The sequence below is a fragment of the Hordeum vulgare genome, chromosome 5H (genome assembly GCF_904849725.1).
Source record: "Hordeum vulgare subsp. vulgare chromosome 5H, MorexV3_pseudomolecules_assembly, whole genome shotgun sequence".
Taxonomy (NCBI): domain Eukaryota; kingdom Viridiplantae; phylum Streptophyta; class Magnoliopsida; order Poales; family Poaceae; genus Hordeum; species Hordeum vulgare.
In genome coordinates this window covers 62,500,681-62,526,999 of record NC_058522.1, presented here as the reverse complement: position 1 = coordinate 62,526,999, position 26,319 = coordinate 62,500,681, and the positions used below count along the sequence as shown (strand labels likewise).

The following is a 26,319-nucleotide window of genomic DNA, read 5'->3' as shown; positions in this document are numbered from 1 at the left end:
CCCCTGTGAATTAAAGTGCATAATGTTTCGAATTTTATTTTGGAGTCACCAATTTGGTTTTGCAAATTTTCTAAAATCCGAATTATTTTTTTTGTTGAGTTTTTCAATCGCGTTGTGTGACCTATTGCATAAAACTCATTTTCGAAAGTTTGCATTAGGTGGAACTAGGATTTCCATAGATATTTTATGTATATATATATATATATATTATATATATATATATTAGTTGTATATATATATATTATTCTGTTTTTTCCTAAGTATTCTAGTGTTCATATATTAGTACATATTTTTTTTCTAGTAGTTGTTAGCTAGGAAATATTTTTTTTTACTTTTTTGCTGCTGTTTGTTTTTTTTCAAAAAAAAAAAGGAACCGGCCAAGCCTAGCCAAAGGGCTCAGCCCAGCCTTGCACCACAGCCCCATCGCCCCAGGGGTTTCCCAGCGCCGAGCCAGGCCACGAGGCCACATGCAGCCGGCCCCACCCGATCCTCTCTCTCCCCACGTAACTTCCCTCTTCTTCCTCCCTCCCTTTCCTTCTCTCTGCCCAGACCAAACCGACATCTCCTCCCTCTCTCTGCGATCTCCCTCCCCCAGTATTTCCTTCCTCTCCTCCCTTATCTCTTTCCTTCCTCTCCTCCCCTTCTTTCTCTGTTTCTCCTGCCCGAGACCCACTCCCCCACGTCCCCCTTCCTCTTCTTCCTCCCCTTCTCTTTCCTTCCCAGTACAAACCGAAACCGAGCAGCTCTCCTCTCTCCCTCGTGATTCCCTTCCCAAAGCCCTCCCCTCCTTCCTTATGCACCCCCTCCTAGGCCTATATAAACCCCAACCCCCGGAGACCCCGTTCCCGACCCTAGCACCGCCGCCACTTCACCCCGCCGCGCCTCCACGAGCCGCCGCCGCGGGCAGCAGCAGCAGCCCGAAGCTGCTGCACTTCGCCTCGCCAGGAGGAGCCCCTCCCCGAGCTCTCTCTCTCCACCGCGCCTCCCCCGAGTAGGAGCACCTCCGCCGCCGCCTCCCCGAAGCCTCCAACCCCGCCCAGGAGCTCCTCCCTCGCCGGCCAACTCCCCCTCGCCGGTGCAACACCTCTGCCCAGCAGGTAGCAATCTCTCTCTCTCTCTCTCTATATTGCATGCATTCAATCTCAGCCCTTAGATCCCATGCAATCCCATGCAATGGCTATGATTAGAACACTAGTACCCCTTCGGTTATTCTCAGAAAACCAGCAGGTTTTTCTTGCCACTTAAGTATTAACCAGCAGACTTGCTAGTCTTCGGCCGTTTGCCCGAAGCTATTCAACAAATGCCACTGCATCCAGTAGAAACTTGCCACGTGTGCCTCTCATTAGCACTAGCAGTTTTGTAACTTTCTGTCCAGATTACAAAAACAGAAACTTTCAATTCTGTTTCGGCCACAACTTTTTATCCCTAAGTCCAATGACATTGATTCTTTTTCCAGTAGCTCACAAATTTCCTGTAGTTTTTAAAAACATATAATTTGTCTATGTTTGAATTTTTTTAATATAAGTTAGAGCAGATTTAGTTTAAACACTGTTTTCCCTATTCCAGGAGTTTGAAAAATGATATTGAGTTGATTCTTTTTGCTACTGTTTTCTAGTGATAAAATGTTACTGTGGTTGAAGTTTCAGAAGTTTTCAAGTATTTTTACTGGTGTTTTCAACAGAAACAAGTTTCTGCCATACCGGCGCGCGATAAATTCTTTTGCGTAGTCTTTTGCAAATCATTGCATGTGATGTTATTTTTACTCGTGGCATGATTGAATTGCCTATGGTGTGCTTTGTGTTTTTTATCGGTAGATCATCCGGAGTGCGAAGCGTGTTACTTCGAGACGCTCGAGCAGGACAACTATCATCAAGGCAAGTTATCTTTGTTCATGTTATTTTTACCTATGTTTTCAATGCGTAGTAGATCACCTTATTTGCCCAATTTGCATGCTGCCTAGGTACTTGGAAACTTTAGTCATAGTTGTAGTATCATGTGGTAGGAACACCAACACCCCGATACTTGGCCCCGGGACGACAATGTTATAGTTTCTATGCTTAAGTAGACGGGTTATCGATTGAGTTTATTCCACGAGTGATGCGAGGTTGATATAATAATCAAGACCGGACTAAGACAAGATTTTCAAGACCTCGGACGCAATGCAACACTGGGTGAAGGACGGTTGACCGGCTCCCTGGAAAACCTAGTGGATGCCCGGGATGCTGGAGAGGCCATGTCATCCTGCGGAAAGCTTCACCCAGGCTCAAAGAGACGGACGGATATTTTCAAGACTCAAGGCTTACCTGCACAGCCACAAGTCATTATGGGCTCTGGCTTGGTTGGACAACACGGCGACTCTGGACAGGCGGTGCTAGCAGATGTAGACGAACGGTAGGAATGGATGGGCACCGACAGCGATTCAGAGGGACCCGTTGAAAGATCATGTTTTGATCATCCGGTCTTCAAACACCCTGAAGTGCGAGGACAAATCCGGAGGCGATCAAATCTTGTGGGGAATGTATGCAAAACTCTGCAGAGTACCCAACCTAATCGATTAGCCGTGTCCACGGTCATGGACAACTTGAGCCGAAGGCATTGAATTTCCCATGAACTCTCGACACAACTTAATAATGATGTGGGTGTTAACAACTATTCGGGTACGAGAACTGGTTGGCGGAACCATCTCGTTAACAACAAACATGGTAGTAATATTTTGCTTTCAACCCCTTTTGTTGTAGGAGAAAATTGGCTTTATGCAAAACTTAGCTCCACCGGACAAATATGCATGTAGAGATAGTTGATCATTATTTTACTCTCTCTCTTGATGATTTGCCAGGATATTCAATATGCTGACCTACACGGCTGCAACGTATCATGTTGCAGAGTACTTTTCCGACCAGGAGTGAGGCTACGGTTCTACGCTCAGCGACATGCCCTTGGAGTCGGATGGACTCGTCTACCTGATGCTTCCGCTTAGTCTTCGTTAGATAATCTCATGAGATGGCCTTCAGCCACTTTATTGTACTCGTTTGTTGTAATAAAGTACTCTTTATGAGATTTCGATTAATAAAGCTGTGTGATTGCACTCTTGAATATATACATTATGTACTGTGTGTGTACCAGCATGATCTTGGGATGGTACAGAAACACCAGAGGCTTGACTCGTTGAGTCGGGTCGCTATACTTCTTCTTCATCGTCGTCTTCCATCATAACCCCTCTTTCTCCGTGCTTGGTCCAAACATTATAGCCCGACATAAAACCGGACCGAAGCAGGTGGCTCTGAATGACTCTTGAGGAAGTGTAATCCTTCTCATTCCAACATTGAACACATGGACAAAACATAAAGCCACCACCATTCTTGTTCGCATCGGCTGCATCTCGAAAAGAATGCACGCCTTCTCTGTAAGCGGTTGTGCGTCGATCACCGTACATCCATGGATGGCTCATCTGCGTTATACGACAGTATATCAAATACAATCACGATCCTAAAAATTAGTACCGCACGGTCTAAACAAGGAAATATAGTTGATAAGCTTTTAAAATAAGTAGAAATAAAGAGGAAGAGGTTTAAGCGTGGCTCAGGCATCTCATATCGTAGTTGTGTTTGGTGAACTGAAGCGGCATCGCTCTAACACACATTTCAACAAACACCTCTAGTGCATGAAAAAAAATGGAGAGCTAGCACACACCCACACTCTTCCATCCAAGAAAAATGCAAGGAAGAGGGGAGAGGGGGGCTGTGCTATATATAGGCAGAGGACTTTAGTCCAGGTTTGAGACACAAACCGGAACTAAAGGTGGCGCACATGCGGGCTGCACCCCGCGTAGCCCTTTAGTCCCGGTTTGGGACACAAACCGGGACTAAAGGCTCCTTACGGGCCGGGACTAAAGCCTCGAAGGAGACATTGCGATTTGGGGCGACGTGGCCGGGCCTATAGTTCCGGCCCAGAGGCAGGCCGGGACTAAAGGTCCCGGCCAAAGGCCCGTTTTCCACTAGTGTTAGTTCATTCCAACAGGAAATCAAGTTTGTTGCTGAGTTCACTAAGTTTATGCAAGGGAAACAACTTCAAGCCTTCAAACACAACCTAAACCTTGACACGTTGAATTTGAGGGAGGATGCTAAAGAATAGGCTTGTAGTTTTGTGTAACGTGATATGTTGTCACATGTTACGATTGTATGTGTGCGTGCACATAACAAACCGTGGCAGGTTGTTAGCCAAGGATCGGCCTTATCCTATCCTGTATAAATGGGAGTAGGAGGAAAGGCTAGCAACAACATGTGCCGATTGTATTCTTTGTTCTTGGTATTTAACACGAATGTGTCCCTGCAGAAGAGCATACACTTCATGTCAAACTACTTTCAAACATTTGCCATAAGTATATATTTATATTTCCATAATGAAAAATAGAGTATTTCTTTCACAGTAGACCACCTTGGTTTTGTGCAAGCACAATCGTCTAACAGAACCATGCCTTATGTCTTCTTATTACATAGAGGAAATCACTCCTCAAATTCTGAATTGGCACCATCTCTCTAATTCTAGCCTTTACTACTAATAAATAATAACATACATCTATTTCTACTATCCATTAAAAATTCAGAGAAATACTAGAAAATCTCAATAGAAGGAACTCTAACCCCCTATTTAGCACATCAGAAAACCAAGACCCAAGGGTTTTTAAGAAATTACCCACCCATACCTTAAATTATTGTGTCGGATTGTTTTTGCCGTGTACGTGCAATATAGAATTTCAGTTATAGCAAAATAGTTCTGCCTTGTGCCTATTCATTGTTCGGGCCTGATAAAAAGTCAGTGATCCCATCGAAAGCTATGTTTGTTACTCTGATAAAGAAAATTTTCTTATGTAGATTGATCGGTATTTGAATGTGCTTACAAACTGTGGGTATATGATGGTATTTGCCCATTTTCAGTTCATACATAATTTTAGTTTTCTTTTTCCGTTAAACTGAAATTTTCATCAAACAGTTGTATTTGCCTACACAACTCATAATAAATTTCAGATTTCATTTATGTCAATTTGTTTGATAAACATGGAAATTGTATTGCAATTATGTTGTAGTGTACATTGAAAGACAGAACTAGAGCATCATATGACAATAGTGACATATATAACTATAGCTTGGTATTCGTGTCTTTTTTTTGGCTCTGATTTTCTTACCACAAGAAACACGCTGTTATATGGTGGATTTACGTATATTTTGCTTGATTTCCCCTTTTGAGGGTTAAAGCTAACTATCGTTAAAAGTGATACTTCGGTTGGGAAAGCATTGTAAATACTACTCGCCCAAATATGCATTGCGCAATCACACACCCATCATAAATTGTTTTATGCGCTAATATGAAAACTCATGAGTTACCAATACAACACACATCCATATGTACATTTTCCGAAAGCTAATCTGAATTGCACATATTAAGAGCAAGGATGAGGATGGCAACATTGACAGAATAAATAACAATCCGATAGAGCCATACAAACTTAGTAACTTTAATGTCCCTGGTTATATTTCTAGTAGAACAAGTGTTTTACAATTGCATGTAAACTGCTACAAATTTAAAATATTTTCCTGTATACATAAATTGTAAATGTTACTGATACACACATCTGAAGCCTTGAGTCGAAAGTTAATATGTGCACCATGTGAAGCCATGTTCTCTAGTTGAAGCCTATGACGATGTATTGCCAAGAACTTATCATCGTTCGTCTTTACTAAAAGTTTCATCTTTTCTAGCACTCTAGCATTGAGTACGAAAAAAGTAACAAAATCAATGTCAGATTTTCTGCCCCGATAATAATCCAATACTATTGTTTTCACATGGATGTCAAAACATGTGCTGGTAATGAGACCCCGGTATTTACGACGCCACAAATTGTTTTTCCATGATTTCTGGCACTGAAAAGAAAAATCGTCAAACCATGTATATAAGAACTTCACAACAACAAGTAGATCAATAAAGAAGCCAAAGAAAATGTAGTATCGGTAAACCTATCATCACCTGAATGTACAACTTCTCCAAGCACGGGAAGGTTGTCAACAATTCAATAACCATGTCCAAATTAAGAGTAGCCATACCAAGAACCAAACACTTGATTTTGCACGCCACAGTTGCAAGGCCACGAATGCGCGGTCCCTTCATCAAAGCATAAAATCCAAAACATTAGACAGTAACATACGTAATTTCTGTATATATGCAGTGAAATGCAAGTTATTAGAAGGTTGACGACAGTAAAAAAAAATGAAGAAGAAGATCAGCTACCGGATGATGACGAATATCTGTGGAACCAAGCACGAGCCTCATGGAGTTGGTACAACCTAGGGTCTCCAACTTAGGCACGGAAAGCGTGGCTATATGCAAATCATGGTTGTGTTCAAGATGGATTAATGTTTGAAGATGAGAGGCACTCTCGATAACGAGTTCCTCTATGGATGGATCTGGCGAATGATTATCAACTGCAATGGTTCTAAGGGTAAACGAATTGGTCCGGAGGCGACGGGCTCCAGTGCACCGAATAATTAGCAAGAACTCGAGAGAAGGGCTGCGGGCAACCATGCTGTTGAGTGAGAAGTCCGAGAGGTAGACATAATGAAGAACGAGCTTCTTAAGCTGGGGGAATTGAATCCCCTGAAGTGCGTCGTCCGTGAGTGTGAAATGTCCGAATTTGGCAACACAGAGGGTGGGCGAGAAGCGGAAGATTAATGCCGGCACCGGCATCGGCTGCCAGTTGTGCCAGCGCCGACGGTAGAACTCAAGCTCCTTGAGTTTATCCAGAGTGGAGGACAGGAGACAGGCGTCGACGGCAGCATCGTTGTCCATGTCGGTGGACAATTCTGGGCGAATGGAGAAGCGGTGGCAGACGCCTTGGTGGGAGGAAATTATGCGTTGTAAGACATCACCGAGTTTACCATCATTAGAATGGACGATATCAGCGCAGTCGATGTTGAGAGGAAGAGAGCGCCAAAGGGGACGCCAGCGTCTCGCGAGGATCTGCGTGCGGCAGCCTTGCTTGATGGGGAGGAGCGAAATTATCTTAAGGAGCATGTCGTCGGGGAGGTCGCCGAGGTTTCTCATGTGGTGGAGATCTCGTCCATCTCCGCACCCATCGTGTTCAGCCGCTCCGGGATCGGGCGGTGCCGCCAGAGGCCGATAGCAATCGACCTCGAGTGCGGCTGACTTCCTCTTCCGGGTAGCCGTACTCCTACTACTACCGCCGGCCTCCATCCGTTTGGCAGAGATCGGCCGTGGGGAGAATTAGGTTCTGTGGTGGAGGTCGGGATCGGAGAAGGACTGAGATGCTAGGGCCAGATGCGGAGCGGCCGAAGCAACCTCGATCGCTTCTGAGGAGAGTGTGTGTTTGACACTTTGACTGCTGGCTTACTACGATGGATGACAGACGAACCCCATAAATAGGAAACTGGCGGATGTGAGTAAATGGAAAGGTGTCGTGAGCAATTAGAAACTGCCTAATGTGACATGTGCGCATGCATGAGAGCCAACCTGCACTGGGCGGCCCCTTGACGCTGCCAAAACAACGCAGCCCAACAGCTAGCGTGGACGCATGCTTCCCAAAGAAATACGTCGACAGGTGCAGAAACAATTTGTTGCATTAGACCATTTTCACCACACGCGTGATATTAACGTCGTGATGGATAAATTACATTTTTGCGTCCCCTTCACGCTGCCAAAACCCCGCTGCTCAACAGCTAGCGTTGACGCATCCTTCCCAGAAAAATACTCCCTCTATTCTAAAATAAGTGACGTAAATTTAATAATAAATTATTAGTACAAATTTTATACTAAAGCATCCATACTTATTTTGAGATGGAAGTAGTACGTCCTGAGAGCTGCACCTTTAATTTGTTAAGGAAGAGAAAATCGTGTCAAAGGTCGCGACAGTGAAAGCACCTATCTCCACCCGTTCGGGTCAGGGTGGACACGGTCCGGACCGGTCCGGTCCCGGTCCGAGCCGTCGTTTGGACCGGCCGCCGGCGGTCCGGACCGGACCGGACCGAGCAGCATGACGGTCCTGATTTCAGGGACCGGACCGGCGACGAAGAAGCCCAGGCCGGACCGAGCGGACCGGCCAACGATCACCGGCGACGACTTGCATGGGTTGATGGGTGTAGCGGCGAGGCATGCGATGTGCGGGAGTGCTGTGGTGATGTGGGTGACATGCGCGAGCGCTGGCGGCAAGGTGGGTGACTGTCTTTCTCTGTTATTTTTTGTGTTCTGTTCGAGCTGGGCATCAACGTTTTCCGGTTCAGCTCCAGCACCAGCAGTTCATGCAGCGTGCTGTCAGCCGCATGAGGCTGCGGGCTAGCTCGACACAAAAATGGAATCGCGAGCGGACGGTGATCGCCGGAGAGACGACCGGAGGGGAGGGAGACAAACACAGAAGTTTTTCCGTCCTCAAACACCTTGTCGCGCGAACGGCTTTTCTGTTTTTCACCTGGTCTAGAACTCCAAAGCTGATGCGCTGCACACACTACAGCGACGGCGAGCAGCGGCAACCTTAAAGACACGGTGGTTCATCCAAGGGCTGCCGATGGCCGTGAAGACGAGGACCAGCGGCTGGCACTGCTTCTGCATCACTGCATGTGCTGCTGCTGGTGCATACGTGCGGGCAGAGGAGACAGCCGGGAACAGAGGAGACGACGACGAGCAGAGGAGGCGGCGGAGAGCAAAGGAGACGACCACGCGAGCAGAGAAGACGGCGGCGAGTACAGAAGACAACGGCCCGAGCAGAGAAGACGTCGGCAAGCAGACGAGACCTCGGTCCTGCGAGCGGTCTCGGTTAAAAACCGGACCGGACCGACGAAGTGGCGGGCCGAAATCTGCAGCCCTGACCGGCTGGATTTTCTAGCGGGCCACGAGCGGGCCACGAAGCCCGCTCGCCACGTCCAGGCTGACGTTCGGGTTCGCATTCGTCATTTCAAAGATCGCTCAAAAGGTTTTTTTTAAATTAAATCGTCCCAAATTCGGCAAAATCCCATTCAAATTCAAACGAAATTCATAGTTTCATTCAAATTTATACAAAAACTGAAATCAAAACATAACTAAATATTTAACTAAGCTTGAACTAAGCTAAAACTACCGCCCGCCGCCGCCGCCTTCTATATGCCGAGGAGCTTGTAAGAGTTGGTGTAGTCGTCGTTGCCGTCGTCGCCATCGTCGCCGTTGGCACCTGCGCCGCCACCGTCCTTGCTGCACCTCTGTGCTGGGTCGCCGAGGCGAACGGGGTTCGAAGGCGCCGGCGCCTCCTCGCCGCTTTTGTCAAGGATGAGGACGACGCCCTCCTCGCGGCCGCGTCGACAGGCGGCGATCTCCTCCAGGGCGCAGCGCTAGCGGTCCATTTCTTCCCAGACGTAGTTGTCCCATGCCCATTTCAGGGCGGCCTCGTCGTGAAAGCTGGCGGCGGCGGGTAGTCGTGCCTGGGCATGTTGCCGTCCTTGATGTGCTCGAGGATGGCCTTCAAGGTGCGGTCGGGGACGCCCTTCCAGTGGCGCCGCCCCTTAGAGTTGTGCCGGCCGCGGGGCTCGACCCCGTTGGTGGCGGCGAGCTAGTTGGTCGGACGGCGTTCAAATAATGCCGTCCACAGCGCGTTGCTGTCGGGGGCGTACCTTGGGAGGTTGCGCGAGTTCTCCGGCAGGCCGGACCGGATACACGCAATCCCCGTCCGTCGCTCAGCTCCGATAGGCTGTGCTGCCACCGGGATGCCGCCGGTGCTTAGCCTCCAAGACCCCGGCATCCGCATGTCAAGACCAGGGCGCAACGCTAGCGGTCCATTTCTTTTCAGACGTAGTGGTCCCACGCCCATTTCAGGGCGGCCTCATCATCCGCGGCCATGGCGAGGTGCTCCTGCTTGACGGGCAGGAGCCCCGACTCCGTCTTCGGCTTGACGAGGCGGGAGAAAACGTCAGGCTCATTGATGATGATGTCGGCGCTGCGCATGCGCGCGGCTCTGGCTTGACGGGGAGCGGGAGCAGGATGACGAGGACGTCGCCATCTCCATCCTTCTCGGCATCCAGGAGCTACCGTGGCGGTGGGAGAAAGCTCGCGGCGGAGGGTAGTCGTACCTGGGCGTGTTGTCGCCCTCGATGTGCTCGAGGACAACATCCAAGGTGCGGCTGGGGACGCCCCACAAGTGGCGCCGCCCCTCGGGATTGTGCTGGTCGCGGGGCTCGACCCCGTTGGTGGCGGCGAGCTAGTTTGCGGGACGGCATTCGAATAACGATGTCCACAGCGCATTGATGTCGGGGGCGTACCGCGGGAGGTGGCGCGAGTTCTCCGGCAGCCCGGACCGGATGCACGCAATCTCCGCCCGTCGATCAGCTCCGGTTGGCGGTGGTGGCACCGGACGCCGCCGGCGCTCAGCCTCCAATACCCCAGTACCCGTATGTCTGGCGGCGTCGGGTACTCCGCCTCGTAGAGGAGGCGGGCCTCGTCCTTGTGGAGGTATCGGCAGCCGAAACCATTGGAGGCCGCTCCATCGCGGGGTAGCGTTCGACCATCGTTCTTGGGGACGAGAGGGAGAGAAGGCGTCGGTGGCGAAGAAGAAGAGGAGAGAGCGTCGGCGGGGAGAGGTGTGTGGCCACCGACGGGGGGTGGGTCTCCTTATATAGCGGCGGGCTGGTGGGTACGTGGAACGGCGGCATGTGAGCGCGTGGCAGGAGCCGACAGGACGCACGTCGCCGGAACGTGCGTCGCCGCGCCTTCACTGCGCCGCCCGTGAATCAATGGAAGGCTGACCGGCGACGCAACATTTGCATTGATTTCCGCGAAAAACGAAGCGATGAGGACAACGACTGCGCGTTCACTCGCTTGCTCGGCGGGACAGCGCTTTTTCATGCCAAAACCGTTTCCGCCGGCGTCCCCGGACGACCCCATGCTGGGTTCGGCTTAGGACTGCTGGGGCCAATTTAGACCCGAACCGGCGAAAAACGGGCTCCTATGCTTTGAGGAGACGGTGGATGTAGTGGACCGCCGGGACGGTGGCGAGTCAGCGAATGAGCATGTAGCCTGATGCGTCGTTTATGGGATTCCCAGCTTCTTTAGACAGTAAGGAGGGGCAAATATATTACAGTGTTCTGACAGTTTTGTTTTGACAGTGGCGATGGTATGATAATTGAGAAGGATCGTGAGAAGGGCATGGCTTCCTCCACGGTTGCTTCTTTTCTGTTCCATATTTCATGTCAATTGTTGCTTCCTCCATATTCCTCTCTATTTTTCATCGCTCCCCAACAATGCATCATCCAGTTCTCCATCATATCAAAAATTAAAGATGAAGACCATCAACCAAACCGGAGTTGCATATAGCCAAAAATCCGGCCGGGGGTAGATATTCATCATATATAACAACGATAAGGCTGGAGATATTGCCTCGCAGATTTGAACAACAGGGAAACCATCAATTTCTGGTTAAGACAAGGTCTGTAGAGATTAAGAGCATCTTGAATGGAAGATTTGGAGATGTAAAACTGGAGATGTAAAATTTTACATCTCCAAAAAAAGGCAATTCCAACGGATTGATGTAAATTTGTGATGTAAAAGGGCAACTCCTACAGATGATGCACATGCAGATGTAAAACTAGTTGAGCTTCGGACCTTCTTCGGCGTCATGGCGGCGGTGGGGTGGCGGCATGCGAATCAAGTCGGTGGCGGCAGTGGAACCGGACGGTGGGTGAGGCGGCAGTGTGGTGGTGCGGGGCGGCGGGGCTGTCGGCTAGGTGGCTGTGCTGGGCTGCGTGTCGACAATGCTATGGGTGGGGCAGGCGGCGGGGCTGCTGGGGAGACAGCAGTGTGGTGGTGCGGGGCGGCGTGGCGGGGAGCAGGGGCAGAGCAGGCGAGGCGGCGATAGGGACGATGCGGAAACCTCGACCACATGGAGGAAAAAGGGCCGATTTGCGGCGTGTGACGGTGGCCGACGATCGAAACGCATGAAAATGCATGAAAAATACCAAATGAAGTCAGAAATAGTTAAAAAATGATGATGTGTCTTTGAATTGTGCACTTTGAACACACTAAAAGTCTGGAATTCAAATAAGTTCAAAAAAATAAAATCTCTTTGTAACAGATGAGTTTTCGTATGAAACCGTGATACTTCGAAAGAGATTGTCAGTTTTGTACACAAAAGTGCATCCAGTTTTTGCCGCAACCCTCTCAACTTTTTAGCACATTTTATGTGGGTGAAATGATGATACCATGCCAACTTTTAACATTTTCAGAGTTCATTTATCATGCTTTTCAATTTAAGGGTCATTTAGCTCAAAAAATCAGTAAATGCATGAAAAATACCAAATAAAGTCAGAAATAGTTGAAAATTGACGATGTATCTTTGAACGGGGCATTTTGAACACACAAAAAGTCAGGAGGTCAAATAAGTTAAAAAAATGAAATCCCTTTGTAACAGATGAGTTTTCGAATGAAACCCTAATACTTTGAAAAAAGATTGTCTGTTTTGTACACGATGTGCATCCAGTTTTTGCCGCAACCCTCTTAAATTTTTAGCACATGCTATGTGGGTGAAATGATGATACCATGCCAACTTTTAACGTTTTCAGAGTTCATTTGTAGTGCTTTTAAATTTAAGGATCATTTAGCTCAAAAAAATCAATAAATGTATGAAAAATATCAAATGGGCCAACGGATCCCTGTTCTGGCCACCAACCGGTACGAAAGTACTCTTCTTTCCGCCCTTTTGGTCCAGCGGAAGTGTGGCTTTAGTACCAGTTGGTGCCACCAACGGAATCAAATGTTTCGCATATAGTGCGGGAGTTGTCGAAATTGACCTTTAGTCCCGGTTGGTGTAACAAACCGGGACTAAAGTGATGCTTTGGTCCCGATGTGAGCCATCAACCGGAACAAAGGTGTTCATATATTGCGGGAGTTGTCAAAATTTCCACCAACTTCCATTCCCCCGTTCTCTCTTCGTCGACGTCGCACCCGAGCTCGTCACCGCCAGCCCGAGCCTCCTCCATGAGCCCGTCGTCGCCGTCGCCTTCGCTCATGAGCCCGTCGTCGCCCCGAGCCCATCGCCATCGCCGTTGCTCCCGAGCCATCGTCATCGCCGTCGCCCCCGAGCCATCGCCGTCGCCGTCGTCCCGAGCCCATCGTTGTCGCCGTCGTCCCTGAGCCCATCGTCGTCGCCGTCGCGCCGTCGCCGTCGCCCCCGAGCCCATCGTCGTCATCGTCGTCACCCGTCACCGCCCGTCGCCGTCGTCGCCGTAGCCCCCGAGCCCATCGTCGTCGTCATCGTCGCCCGTCTCCCATCGTCATTCCGAAGACCGCCGTCGTCGCCCATCGACGCACCGGTAGCACGTCCATCGATCTCCGTCTCCCTATTTGCGAATCCATGTGTTTGAGAAGACATAGTCTAATCGCGAATCCATGTGTGTGTATTTCAGTCGTATTAGAATATGTTGGGTACATTTTTGAACTCCCCAATGTGACACAAATTATAAAAGTTATAAAAATATTTAAATTAGATTAAGTTACAATAGCAAATAAAGTTATAAAAATTATAAAAACATTTAGATTAAATTAAGTTACAAATTAAGTTTTATGTTAATATTTGGGATTATGTATAAAGGGATTCCCCCACTTTGTAATATTTGCAGAAACAATGGATATTTCAAGAGACATGGAAAAAGAACAAATTTTGGGGGATATAATCCACGGAGACGGTAATTTCGAATTTTTTCTACATGGATGGTCTGGAAGGAAAGGATTACAGCTTCGCTGATCGAACAATGGAGGAGAAAGGACATTATCATGATGGCTTCGGTGACTACCGAATCCCGGAGGAAGGAGACCATGATGACGGCTCCGGTGACCGAACGCAGGAGGGAGCTATTGAAAAGTCCAGATCGAACCAAACTTCGGTAACGAGACGAGGACCGATGAGAAGGTTGGGCAAGGATCAAAAGTTCGCGTCACAGAACTCTCGAACGATGGCCTACCGATTGACCCAAGCGTACCAGGGACGCATTTTCTGCTAAGTGCGGAGCTATTGTCAGGGACAACATCTCGATCAGCATCAAGCAATGGAATAAGACTAAGGGCGACAACGTCCCTGAAGGTGATTATGTCACCAATAGGCTGGATGATGATCTTTGGACCGCGTTGAAGGAAAATTTCACTCTACCGCGAGAGGAGGACAGGAATAAACCAGTTATAGAGCCACTGGTCAAGGTGTGTGCTCTTAACAAGATGGTTGAACTATTCAGGAGGTGGAAGAAAGAGTTGAAATCAAAGTATGTCGACAAAGGGAAGAATTCAGAATTCGTCGGCCGATTTGCGAAGATGAGAGATCACTGGCCCGCATTTGTGGCCTACAAGACATCGGACAAGAGTAAGGAAATGTCAGAGAGAAACAAGAACAATGCTGCAAAGAAGCAGTATCACCATCACACGGGGTCAGGGGCTACCTCAAAGGCCGTCTGTTGTGGACAAAGCTGAGAATGAACTGATTGCTAAAGGGGTCCAACCACAGACATGGAACTGGCCTGACCGTTCAATGAATTGGTTCTTCGGGGTTGGGGGAACTTTGGACCCTGAAACAGGGAAGTGTCATTGGACGGACGAGCAACTTGCAAGACCCATCAACAAGATTCAGCAGTGTATCACCGCAGCGCAGGAAGGGGCGTTCTTTCCTGAAAGAGAGAAGGATGAGCTCACTGAGGCCCTAGGGAATGCTGAGCACCCTGGACAAATACTAGGCACACCAGGCTCCGTTCCATGGAAGGTTCAGCCGGTTACAGAAGCCGAGCGAGAAAGAGGAAAGCGGAGCTGAGCGACATGCAAAAAATCAATGCAAGACTACAAAATCTAGAGGAACTTGAGAGCCAGCGAGCTGCCTACCAGCCATCTCAGCGGCACGAAACTACCCCAGAATTTACCCCGCCATCTCAGCGGAGAAGCAGCGTGGCTTCCACGGAGCTCGTTCAGCCTGACTTTACGGCTCCTAGCTACCCCGTGGATACTGTCACGGAGTCGCAACCTTGCGAGCTTTTGACGAACTGTCGGAACCTCACTTTCAAGGCTGCTATCGGCGTTGTTGCACCTCCTCAATCCAACAGAACTTTTCACTGCCTTCCGATTCCACGTGGCTTTGCTGTTGTGATGGTGGATGAAGTAAAGGAGGGTTGAGCAGCTCGAGCTTGACCACCCTACAGGTGAAGATGAGAATAAGTTGGTTCATGCTTTGAGGAGTACATGTCTATGGCCGAAGGAGTACATCAAGCTTCCAAACTGGACACCTCCTCCTCCGACGACGACGAGTGATCAGGGCACTCCTCATCCTCCTCCGACGACTAATCAGGGCACTCCTCATCCTCCTCCGGTGAATGATCAGGGTACTCCAGCTCCTCCGACGCATGAGGGCACTCCGCCTTCTTCTTCGGATCCTCCCCCTGCGCGTGAGGGCACTCTGCCTCCTTCTTCGACTCGTCCTCCGGCATGTCGGAGCAGTCCGCCTCCTTCTTCGGCTCCTCCTCCGGTGCGTCGGAGCACTCCACCTCCTTCTTCGTCTCCTCCTTCAGCACATCGGAGCAGTCCTCCTCCTTCGGCTCCTCCTCAGGCGCGCCATAGCAGTCCTCCTCCTTCGGCTCCTCCTCAGGCGCGTCGAAGCAGTCCTCCTCCTGCGGCTCCTCCTTAGGCGCATCGGAGCAGTCCGCCTCCTCCGCAACGGCGGAAGATAGACGTCGTCGCCGCTCCACCGAAAAGTACACAAGTAAGAAAGATGGCTCCTCCTCCTCCTCCTTCTCTCAAGCGGAAGATAGACTCCGACGCCGCTCTGGCGGCTAGCAGTGATGCAATGTTAGCAAAACAAAGAAGTGGGAAAACAATTCCCTAGCTCGGACAACATAAGAAGCAATCATGCCCCCCACTCAAGGTGTCAAGCGATATCGTCGTCACTAATGATTCGGGGTTGCTGCCCGGTACCAAACCTGGTGATTACGTGAACGATTCAGTAATTTATGAGATAGCTGAAGTAACAAATAAAGAAACATATGAATACATGCTCGGGAAGCCTTTCGCCAAACCTGGTCATCCTCCTCTAACACCGAGGATGCACGAATTGCATGAGTGGTACATGAACATCTTCAGGGTGACTAGGAAAGACTCTATCTATATGAGAGTAAAAAAGATCACGATTTCATTGGAGCTTCAGTGCTACTTGTTCAACTTGAGGAGTTATTTCAGTTATGCAATCAAGTGGCCCTCGACAAACAACTCTTGACTTCCTACTGTTTGTACGTATTACTTCAATACTTAAGTCTCTAGCTCAGCTCGTTCATTGCATGTATCTATAATTATCCTCACTATATATATTATGCAGATTGAAGATCATCGAATTAAAAAAAGCAGGAATCTTCGACGTTGGGTTCATTAGCCCAGAATCGGTAAATGTATTGTCGGTACGAAATGAAACCAAAGAGACCGAGGTTAAGTTGCTAAAGTCATTGCTTGCAAATCAAAACAAAAGGGAAGTGAGTGTTGATGTCTTCTCTGTATACTCAGTTTTGCTTACTCGAGGTTAACTAAATGTAATTGATGAGTTATATATTCGTACGCTGTTACCACTTTATTCTGCTATCCATTAAGCTTGACGGGGCAAAAGTAACTGTCTTAGACTTGAGACATAAAGATCCCGAGGATTATGCGGACATGACTGCAATGCTCAATAAGTAAGTTCACTCAATAACGGGACCATACCGGCATGCAACTTTCGTTAATTTCCTGATATCAAGTAATCATTTTCTTTGCCTCGCAGCGTTTGGAAGAAGATTATCAAGCTTGCTCCCGGTCTAAAGAAAGAGTTGCAATTTATGCACCCCCAGTAAGTAGTACTAGCTAGTTTCGCGCATCTCTAATTGATTTAAATTTTCATCAATATATCATTACAATGCTTGCCTATCAGTTTGATTGAACTCTATTCTCGTAAAGTGCTTGTACTAGGTAGTTGGGACTGAAAAATGTGCATACTAGTATGCGAGTTCATTCGCCTCTCGACCTCTGGGCGGGGCATCTCTCTCGAACAATTTGAAGTACGTAAATAATATTCACAATTTTATTTTATATATTACCATCAATTGTGTTGAGTTTTATTCATATATATGCATGTATTGAACCCCTTCTTTAAATTAGATCTGAAAGAAGTGGGATGAACCCCTATGAGATGATGGCATACGAGCAATTCAAGATGAATTGACGGGATTCTTTCTTGACCATGTCATACCTAAAGACGGTGAATACCATGTGAGGTATTTATGATTGGATCTTAGGTAGATGATGTTAGGCATTGTAAAAGATGTTATATTCTAAAAGATGTTAAGGATTGTAAATGGTTTCCTTCATTTTTCTTATCATAGCTAGAGTCATGTTCTCTCTATATGTATAGTAGCTACCGTCGACCAAGCACGGAAAAAGAGAGGACACTTCTCTCTATTAGCTAGCTAACACAATATGAAACCACTAAATTAACTCTCCAACCCCCCCCCCCTCCCCCCCCCCCCCCCGCCCCCGTTCCAAAAAAAACCCATCTCCGGCCAGATGCTGACGCGTGGATGTCATGTTGTCCCGGTTGGTGTGACCAACCGGGACTAAAGGCCCTCCTGCCCGGGCTCCCCGCAATGTCCACGTGAAGACCATTCGGTCCCGGTTCGTAAGCGAACCGGGAATAAAGGTTTTGGGCTTTAGTCCCAACCATTTAGTTCCAGTTCAAGAACCGGGACAAATGGGCCATTTTCTACTAGTGGGACAGTCCCCAGTGAGGAGGACAGCCCAAGAAACACTCGCACAATGTGATGAACGCAACAAGGTGTGCAATATCATTCGGAGGAAGGTGATGGAGTTAAGCACCAAAAAATTTCAAGAACCCGCAGATGAATGGTTCGGGAGGCAAAGCAAAACCTCGTTCTACATGGGTGGTGAGAAGAACTCTCTCACCTTCGCGCGGCTCCGGCTCGACCTCCTCCGCTGCTAACCTCCAGGAATCGACGACTATCAATCCGTCATGGACGAGATTCAAGACATCAATCTCCTTGACACATGACGGGAGAAAATCCCCCTGGATCCAGCCCGGCGGCATCGCAGCCCGAGCTCCCGACGACTTCTTGGCGCTGACTCCCTTCTTGGCCCGCTCAAGTTTGCTCGTCTTCGATTTCGTCATCTCGACGATGGTGGCGGAGGCAGATCTAGGCGGATCTCGAGAGGAAGAGGAGGATGGGAAAATAAGGAGATTGAGAAGGAGCACTGTTCTAACCGTAGCACCGACTCGTTTTATAACCGCCCGAGTGAGTCGCTGATCCATGGGCCTGAAGATCTCTGTCTATGCCGATGTCAGAGGGATCACGATACGTGGTGATAAGGACGGTGTGTTAATTGAGGCGTCGTGCTCTCATTTACCCCGGTTGTTGCGTCATCGCCGCGCGCGGCACGCACTTACAATTTTTTTTAATCCCGTGGAATCCGGGACTGACAGAGCGATCCGTCACATCAAAGGATCCAGTTAATCACTCGGACCAATTTTTGCTATCATATTCACTCGGAAATATTTCAAGACATAATCAATCAGGGTGAATGGCAAATATTTCAATCAAAGCCCGTTTCTGCCAAGCCTTGATATGTGTTCCTAGTTTGAAATGTTCAACGGAATCTACATCGACCCCTTTCCACTCAAACCCCGATCCATTCGGGGGCTAATGATGGGGATATGTACCTAGGATAGGTTCATAGGCCTGACCTAGAGGTCCTACCCAAGGGCACATCATTAAGGACTTAAAGATTTCAAAGAATATTCCGACTGATTCGCCATGAGTCACTCGGTAGAGCATCCACTCGGATATTTTCTCTATCCACTCGGCGGAAGACTTCCACTCGGAAGAATATGAAGTCAGTCGACCATAGAAGTTCAGAAGTCTCTCCATGGAGACCAAAGGACAGGCATTCGGATGGTCAACATAAGTAACATTTATTACGTACATTATCAGTAACACACACCTGTGTCTTCATTACTCGAACCCTTGGTTGCTTGGGCCTTGATGAGGGGTAGAGCACTCTATATAAACCACCCCTCCCCTCTCACACAATGGTTCGCACCCCCTGTAACACACACTCCACACGACAAGAGCTCCCGAGCACTGAGACATAGGGCTGTTACCTCCACGAGAGGGGCCTGAACTCATACATCGTGTGTACAAGCTTGCCGTAGCTAGGACTCTGCCCTCTCTTTTCGTACCCCTCACCTCTACTGTCAGGTCCGTTCCCACGACAGTTGATCCAGGTAAACCTGACCCCACTCTCTCAAGTTCCCGAAGGCCCAGGTCCGCGATGCAATCGTTGATAATCTGCATCCTTGGAAAGTTTACCAAATTATTGCTTTTAACTGTCTCCGACCTTCATAGTACAACACGATGGATGGAGCCACAGAATTTTCACCTTAATGTTCTGATTCCAACTTTTGTGTAATAGAGTAGCTATATAGATAGTGGTTAGATTGTAGATGATGGTGACAAACTTACAAAGAGGACCCCGATACTGGGACGATGTACATGAGGACAGAGAAGAAAAGCACAAGAAACTATTGTCATGGCATTGATTTCGAAATTACTGCCAAGGCAAGCAGTTTTCATGTAAATCTATTTTTTTGTTAAAACGGCTACCACATGAGCGTTTTTCTGCTGCACGACGACATTTCTGGATGAAATTTCTTGAATACGATGAAGAGTTCTTTGGCGTAAGGTCCATACCATATCATTCTATTTTGAATTTCTTGGGACGTTTTACCCCTTTTTGTGTATCCTTTTGATTGCCCACTAGATGCTTTTATTACTGTGGTCTCTTATAGTTACATATCATGTAGTTAGTTTTTTCCCATCTGTACCTCTGTCTAGAACACGTGTCTCTTCGGGGCACGACATATACACATAAATACGAAAGATTAGTGAGGTCTAAGGCAGGTAAACGTCCAACTCACTTCATGAGCATTTGGTTATCTTGACGTTTAGGGAGGACAGTCATGAGATAGGAACACACCCATCAAAAGATGAACAAGAGTCACATGGAGATGTGATCGGAAAATTGGCCTACCCATTGAAGTTCCCAGTCAACAGTCATGTACACATTAATGACGTTGAGTTAATTTATGGATCTTGAATCACTAGGCGCCCTTCTAAGATGGGCGCCTCCATTAGGCGCCTAAGCACAGGGGCACCCAGGGCTGGGCCTTGGTCCTCTAACTTCTTCTTGCAGAAAAACCATCTCCTATTTCTCCTGATTTTTTGGGGACTTCTTTAGTGGTGATTTCCTGAAATTACAAAACAATAAAAAAGCGGCAATGAAAACTTGATTAATAGGCTAATTCCTGAAAATAGCTTTAAAACATTACAAACTTAAAGGATAATAGGCATGGACAGAAGATGTAAATTGGTGATGTAAAAGGGCATCTCCAACAGATGAATCAAATGTAGATGTAAAACTAGTTGAACTTTGTGACCTTCTTCAGCGCCATGGCAGCGGTCGACAAATCAGGGAGGGCGCCGGAGGTGGAACCGAGCGGTGGGCAAGGTGAAGGTGCCGTGGTGCGGGGTGGCACTGCTGCGGGCAAGTCGGCGATGAAGTGGTGTGCGGTGGTGTGGCAACGGTGCTGTAGGCGGGGCTGCTGGCGAGGTGGTGGTGCGGTGGTGCGGGGCGACGCAGCAGGGTACTGCGAACATCACGGGCGAAGCGGCGATGGGAACAAATCGATTGGCGGACACGTCGACTATGCGGCGAAAAAGCGGCTGATTCGTGGCGTGCTGACGTTCGAAACACGATGGAACCGGCGACGGTGCTGGTGAAGTAGGCGGATGTGGTACGGGGCGACAATGGCGGGGTGCGATGGTAGTGCTGGGGCTGGGAGATGGGATTGTGGAAGGATAGTGAGACGACACTCGGTGGTTGGCACGCGACTGGCATTTTTTACATCTCTTGTAGGTGAAGATATATATTTGCATCGCATGGTGTTATATTTTACATCCACGAGAGGCAGAGATGTAATGTTTATTTTTGCATCTACATCATCTGTTGGAGATGGGTTTTAGGCCTAAGTGGCTAACATCAATCTTTGAACAAGATTATTCTCGAAAGTGACTTAGTTGTGAATTGGCCAACAGTATAACATGCCATGACTTATAATCCGGGGTTATAATTTTGTGATAGGCAAGATGCATGATAATTAACCAACTATTTAACAAATTGTATGTTTTGCAAAAGAATTTTGTTACTAACATGTTTCATAGAGAGAGTTGAAAACTTCATTATATATATCGTTATGCCATATTAAAGTGATAATTGTGCCTCGTGTATTTATATATTTTGCCTTGAGTTCTTCAACCTCGCGCAACTGGCTTTCCAAGTTGGTATTTCTCTCCTTTCGCCCACCAGCGTTATAGTATGACGACCATTTCGTGGACAAGCCTTTGCCGGCCACACGACCAGCTGACGACGGCTTACTGGACTTATCCTTGTTTTTCATTATGTTAAACGCCCTATTTAAATTGGTGTCCCAATGGGAGCTCTAAGACGACCCCGTGCTACTGCTTTCAGGGTCCCGCGGAAGGAATGAACCATTTAGAAATTTGGCTTCATTAATGCAACCATATGGATCTAATTACGTGGGGTGTATTCCTTACCAGAACACGCTCAAGCGTCCTGGTCTTCGCATCCGTGGTAAGCTCCTTTATTACTGGGTCCACCTTGTACCGGGCCGTGACATAGTTCCTGGTCTACTTGTCACCGTATTTCTCGAAGCGGGGTGGTAGGCCTTGCTCGGCACGCTCCGCGTCCTCCTTGTCCCATATAGGTTCCGCCACTCTGTAACCGTCGGGACCGAGTTGGTGGACCCCTCAGTTCAACTCCCGCATTTCTTTCCCCCACTGACTTGATTCCGCGGTTGCCTTGCGCACTTCATCTTGAACTCCTTGTAGTCATCTTCGCTGATCGAAGGATTTTTCGCTTTGATCTTCTCATAACTATCACCTTTGTCAATCATTCTCTTTACCACGCTTCTCCAAGTAGACAGGGCCTTGCTCATCTTCGTGAGGGCGGCACTGTTCACTTTATTCCTTGAGAGGCGTGTGTTTGCGATGTCACCGGGGAACTTGTATCGTTCGTGCAGCTTCGTGAAGAGGAGATTGCGCAAATTCCCTCGGTCCTTATGCCTTAGGTTCTCGGTGTTGATCGAGAAAGTGCTCCGAAGAATGCACCCGAGCTGAACCGCGTACCCCTTGACTATTTCTTTGGGCGCCGTTGGATACCCGTCGGAATTCACTTCAGTAAATTCCTCCTTTACGGTGCTGAGCACGTTCGGGCGCCGGTCCTTCCGTTGCCTCTTCGATTAGCTGCCATCTGTGCGTGCGCTGCCATCATCAGTGGTGGCATCCTCGGCGGCACCATCAGTGGTGTCATCCCCGACGCCACTAGGGGTTGTGTACTCGGGATCGGTGTCTTCCGCGGCGTCCTCATAGCGGTGAGGTTCTTCCTCCATCTCCTGGGACAGCTCCCAGAATGGCTTGCCCGAACCGCCGGCCTCATCGTTGTGGGCCATGTTTCGCTCTAAATAGGAAAAAAGTTTGGTCAAAAAGTTGGTTATTGTCAAGGAACAAGATCATGGTCTCATCATTTAGGGTTTGTCGACATAGAGGCATCCTAAAAGCTGAGCTTTTATCATTTAGGGTTTGTCGACGCCGAGGCACCCTAAAAGCCTAAGCTTTCACCATTTAGGTTTTTATCGACACCGAGGCACCCTAAAAGCCAAGGTTTTATAATTTAGGGTTTGTTGACGCTGAGGCACCCTAAATGCTAAGTTAAGTTTTCATCATTTAGGGTTTATGAATGCCGAGGCACCCTAGGTTGACTGATATATATGGGTATCTTCTAATAATATACCCTATCAAGAAAAGGGAAGGAGAATTCTAAGTTGGGCCTAATCACTTGGCTCTATTGCCACCTATGGTTTAATGCAGCAAGAATAAAGGGGCAGTTGATCCTACTTAATGAAGTACTAAGATACCCCGGCCCATGCATTAGTCGCAAGTACCCCATATGTCCTATTTTTAGCAAAGTCATGCTAAAATTCACGGAAAATTTCAGCATGACCTTTGCTGAAAATAGGACATATGGAGTACCCGAATTTGCCGGAACGGAAGTTAATCGACATTCCGGCAAACTCAATGGCCTCTCGGGGTACCTGGAAAAAAATCTCGACACGATGGTCGGAAACAAAACCCAGCAAACTAGCAGCACAATGTGCCTCTACTTTCATATGGATGAAAAGGACACAGACCATATGGTCCTCTTATTTGGTGTGTTGTTTCTCCAGTTTTTAGTTCTGTTCCATTTCATGTTTAGTATCCTTTGGTTAGTCCCCTATCATACTAATATAATCAATCTTTTATACTACCTTGAAGGCTAGAGCACTGGTCTTGTTTCTGAATCTGCCAAAGGTTAGTGCACTGAACGTCATTGGCTCCTGCACATAGAGCCCTACAGTACTGTTAGTATGGACCATTGCATTTGCTGTATATCTACCAAAGTCGTTCAGTATTCATTGGTGCATTGGTCAGTGGTGGTACTGTGTCACTTCTTTCTAGTATTGATATTACATGTACTTGCTTGTTACATTTCTACCGCGATGATCATTCAGCTAGCAAACTTTATACCAGGAGCAGTATCTAGCAAACCTACGAGTGGCCTGGCAACTTGGCAAAGCATGGCCTGCTAATTTGTAACTTATGTCATCCAATCTTCAAAAAACCCCATTTTCCTGTCCTGAACTAGTAAAAGTAAGATTATGACTTCATTTTCCTGACTATAAACTGTACCGTACTTGACATATTTTTAATCAATTTCGAATATAGCCTTAGGACAGTATGGTGCATCAGATATTATGTGTTAACTAAACTTATAGCCATTCAAATCAGCCCTCTATACAAGTCCTTCCAGACCTATATATTTGTATCATTTCAGAACAAAAAAGGAAAAGTTATGTAATAGAATGTAGTAAGTGATGCCATTTTCCTATTTTTTTAGCAAGCATCTTCCTATTTAACTGTACATAGCAGCTGTTGCATCATGTATGGCTGACGAGCGATGGCTACTGGAGTACCTAGCAAACACAACTTACTACAAATTCTACAGCATTCAGAAATATGATGTTGACAGTTCTTTCATTACCAACCCAGTATATATAGTTACAACCATAAATTACTGCTACAATCAAATCAGCAGACTAAAATTCAGATGGACAGAAAACATTGTAGACAAAAGCATTGGACGACACATAACGGAAACAGAGATTGCCAACAGTTCATGTTGATTTTTTTCTTAAGGAAAAGGTAAAGCACCTACCCTGTTCTGCAATAAACTGACAGATGGACTCCACCTAGTGCTGTCGTTCTCTTGCAGATGAAGGCTGGTTGACAACTCTTAGAAATATCTGCACCTGGGAGATTTAAATATGCAAAGAGAGGACTAAATTATGTCTTTGAAAAAGTCATCCATCTAAAGGAAGCAAGATCGATAAATCATTGACGAAGCAAGACAAACGTGTTGCTCCCAATTTGATAAAGTGAACAGAGAAGATGAAGACATATGGAAGCATTACATTTAGTTATAAATATATCAAAACCTGGAAGTGGTTTTTTCAGAGCATACACAGCACCGAACGAGGAAAAATGGAAGTGCACAATAGACCCCTGACTCATTAACACATATCCTGGTAATTAAGATTTCCTTACCTCTATTGCTTACAAGCTCTGCCCACAACCCACCAGCACCAGCATGGTTGATCTCCTACAGATAAAACCAAAAAATGAATTGAATCACTAATTGGTGTTGAGCTTATCCGCTTTGCAGCAAAATCAAATTAAACCATTTTTCCAAGATCCATTTTTTTTAACCGAGACAAACTGGGACAGAGCCGCACTCTGTAATCCTATGAGATTCAGTTAACCAATATAGTTGCAATATAGTTTAAACTATAACCAAACAAAATGTCCTTACTGAAATTTTTATGCAAAGTTTTACGAGGTGGCTAGTAGAAACTCGAACAAAGAGCGCAGATTTTTCCGAGATCGCAGTTTAACAAGCAATTCACCAAGAGACCCTTATTCTCACCTCAAAAAAGATGCCGAACATCTTGTCAGGCATCTTCCGCGCAGTCTGCAGCAAGGCGTCCACGCTCAGCTGCCCGGCCTAACCCGCCACGAACCTAACAGAGGACGACGCCCAGCACAAGGCACACACCACTACCAGCACACAACGGAGCCGATGATACGCCCTCAGCGCAGCCATTGCGCTCATCCGAAGCCCCCAGCTCAAATCAAAGAACAGAGTACTGATTACTGAACGCACAACCTACATATATAGCATGGGCTATGGCTCATGCAACAAGAGGCTAGAAACGTACTGCGTCAAGTAACCAGCAATTTGAGCAAAAAGTTGTTCCATGAGTGGAAGCAAAGCTGAGGATTTAAACTAAATATAGTGCTTCCATATGTCATCCAAACATATCAGGAGGACCTGAAGATTCTTCAGTCCAAACAATAGCTGAATAGCTGCCGGTATACCCTTTTACAGACAAAATCTCTTGTCGAAAACACAAGACGGGAAGCATCAAAACTAGCAGAAGTATACCTAGCTAACATTCTCAATGATCAGGAGTTTTAGGAGTTCAATGATTAATCACACAGATGAACAAATGACATGCTTATCTCCAGAAAAACCATGGGAACTACTAGTTTTTACCTGGCTATTTACTGGTGCTGCGCTGCAGGGGCGGAGGAAGGGGCGCCGCCGGTGGAGAGGACGAGGACGGCGTGGGTCTTGCAGGGGGACTTGAGGTGGCGGCCGAGGACGGTGAGGTCGGGGAGGTGGTGGCCCTCCGCGGCGGCGGAGCTAGGGTTCGGGGAGACGGCTGGCGCTGCTGGGCAGTGGAAAGGGGGTAGGGGGGAGGCCGTGGGAGAAGAGAGGAGGGGGCGGTTGGGTGCGCGGCTTCGGGGCTGGAGCAAATCCTAGCGCCTCCAGAGCTCTGTGGGCTGCGTGGACGCAGGTGGGGGAAGGGGTGGGCAGGGACGAGGGCGCGCGAGGGCAGCCGGCTTAGGAATGGCGCACCCCGAGCGGTGCGCCATTAGAATGTTTTTTTATATAGTAATGGCGCATGTATATGAGGTGCGCCTTCTCTACGTTGTTATTCTCCGAAGTAGTAGCGCAGTGGTGTGTGGGTTTTGCCTACTAGTAGGAGGTGGCGGGTTC

General features: G+C 47.6%; 1 protein-coding gene across 1 annotated transcript; it reads right to left on the bottom strand.

Moving 5' to 3' along the window:
* Nucleotides 1-5,525: 5,525 nt before the first annotated feature.
* LOC123397661 (putative FBD-associated F-box protein At5g56440) lies at nt 5,526-7,497 on the bottom strand. Its single transcript, XM_045092198.1, has 3 exons — nt 6,283-7,497; nt 6,022-6,156; nt 5,526-5,918 (listed from the first exon to the last, which is right to left on the bottom strand). Exons 1-3 carry the CDS (start codon nt 7,243-7,245, stop codon nt 5,571-5,573), a joined length of 1,446 nt encoding a protein of 481 aa, XP_044948133.1. The 5' UTR covers nt 7,246-7,497; the 3' UTR covers nt 5,526-5,570.
* Between the last annotated feature and the right edge of the window lie 18,822 nt (nt 7,498-26,319).

Excerpts from the sequence above, each read along its gene's own strand:
- LOC123397661 (XM_045092198.1), bottom strand. The coding sequence starts at position 7,245 with ATGGAGGCCGGCGGTAGTAGTAGGAGTACGGCTACCCGGAAGAGGAAG. Across the intron at positions 6,157-6,282 it reads CAGATATTCGTCATCATCCG|GGACCGCGCATTCGTGGCCT; the intron begins GTAGCTGATCTT and ends GCTTTGATGAAG. Across the intron at positions 5,919-6,021 it reads TGGAGAAGTTGTACATTCAG|TGCCAGAAATCATGGAAAAA; the intron begins GTGATGATAGGT and ends TTTTCTTTTCAG.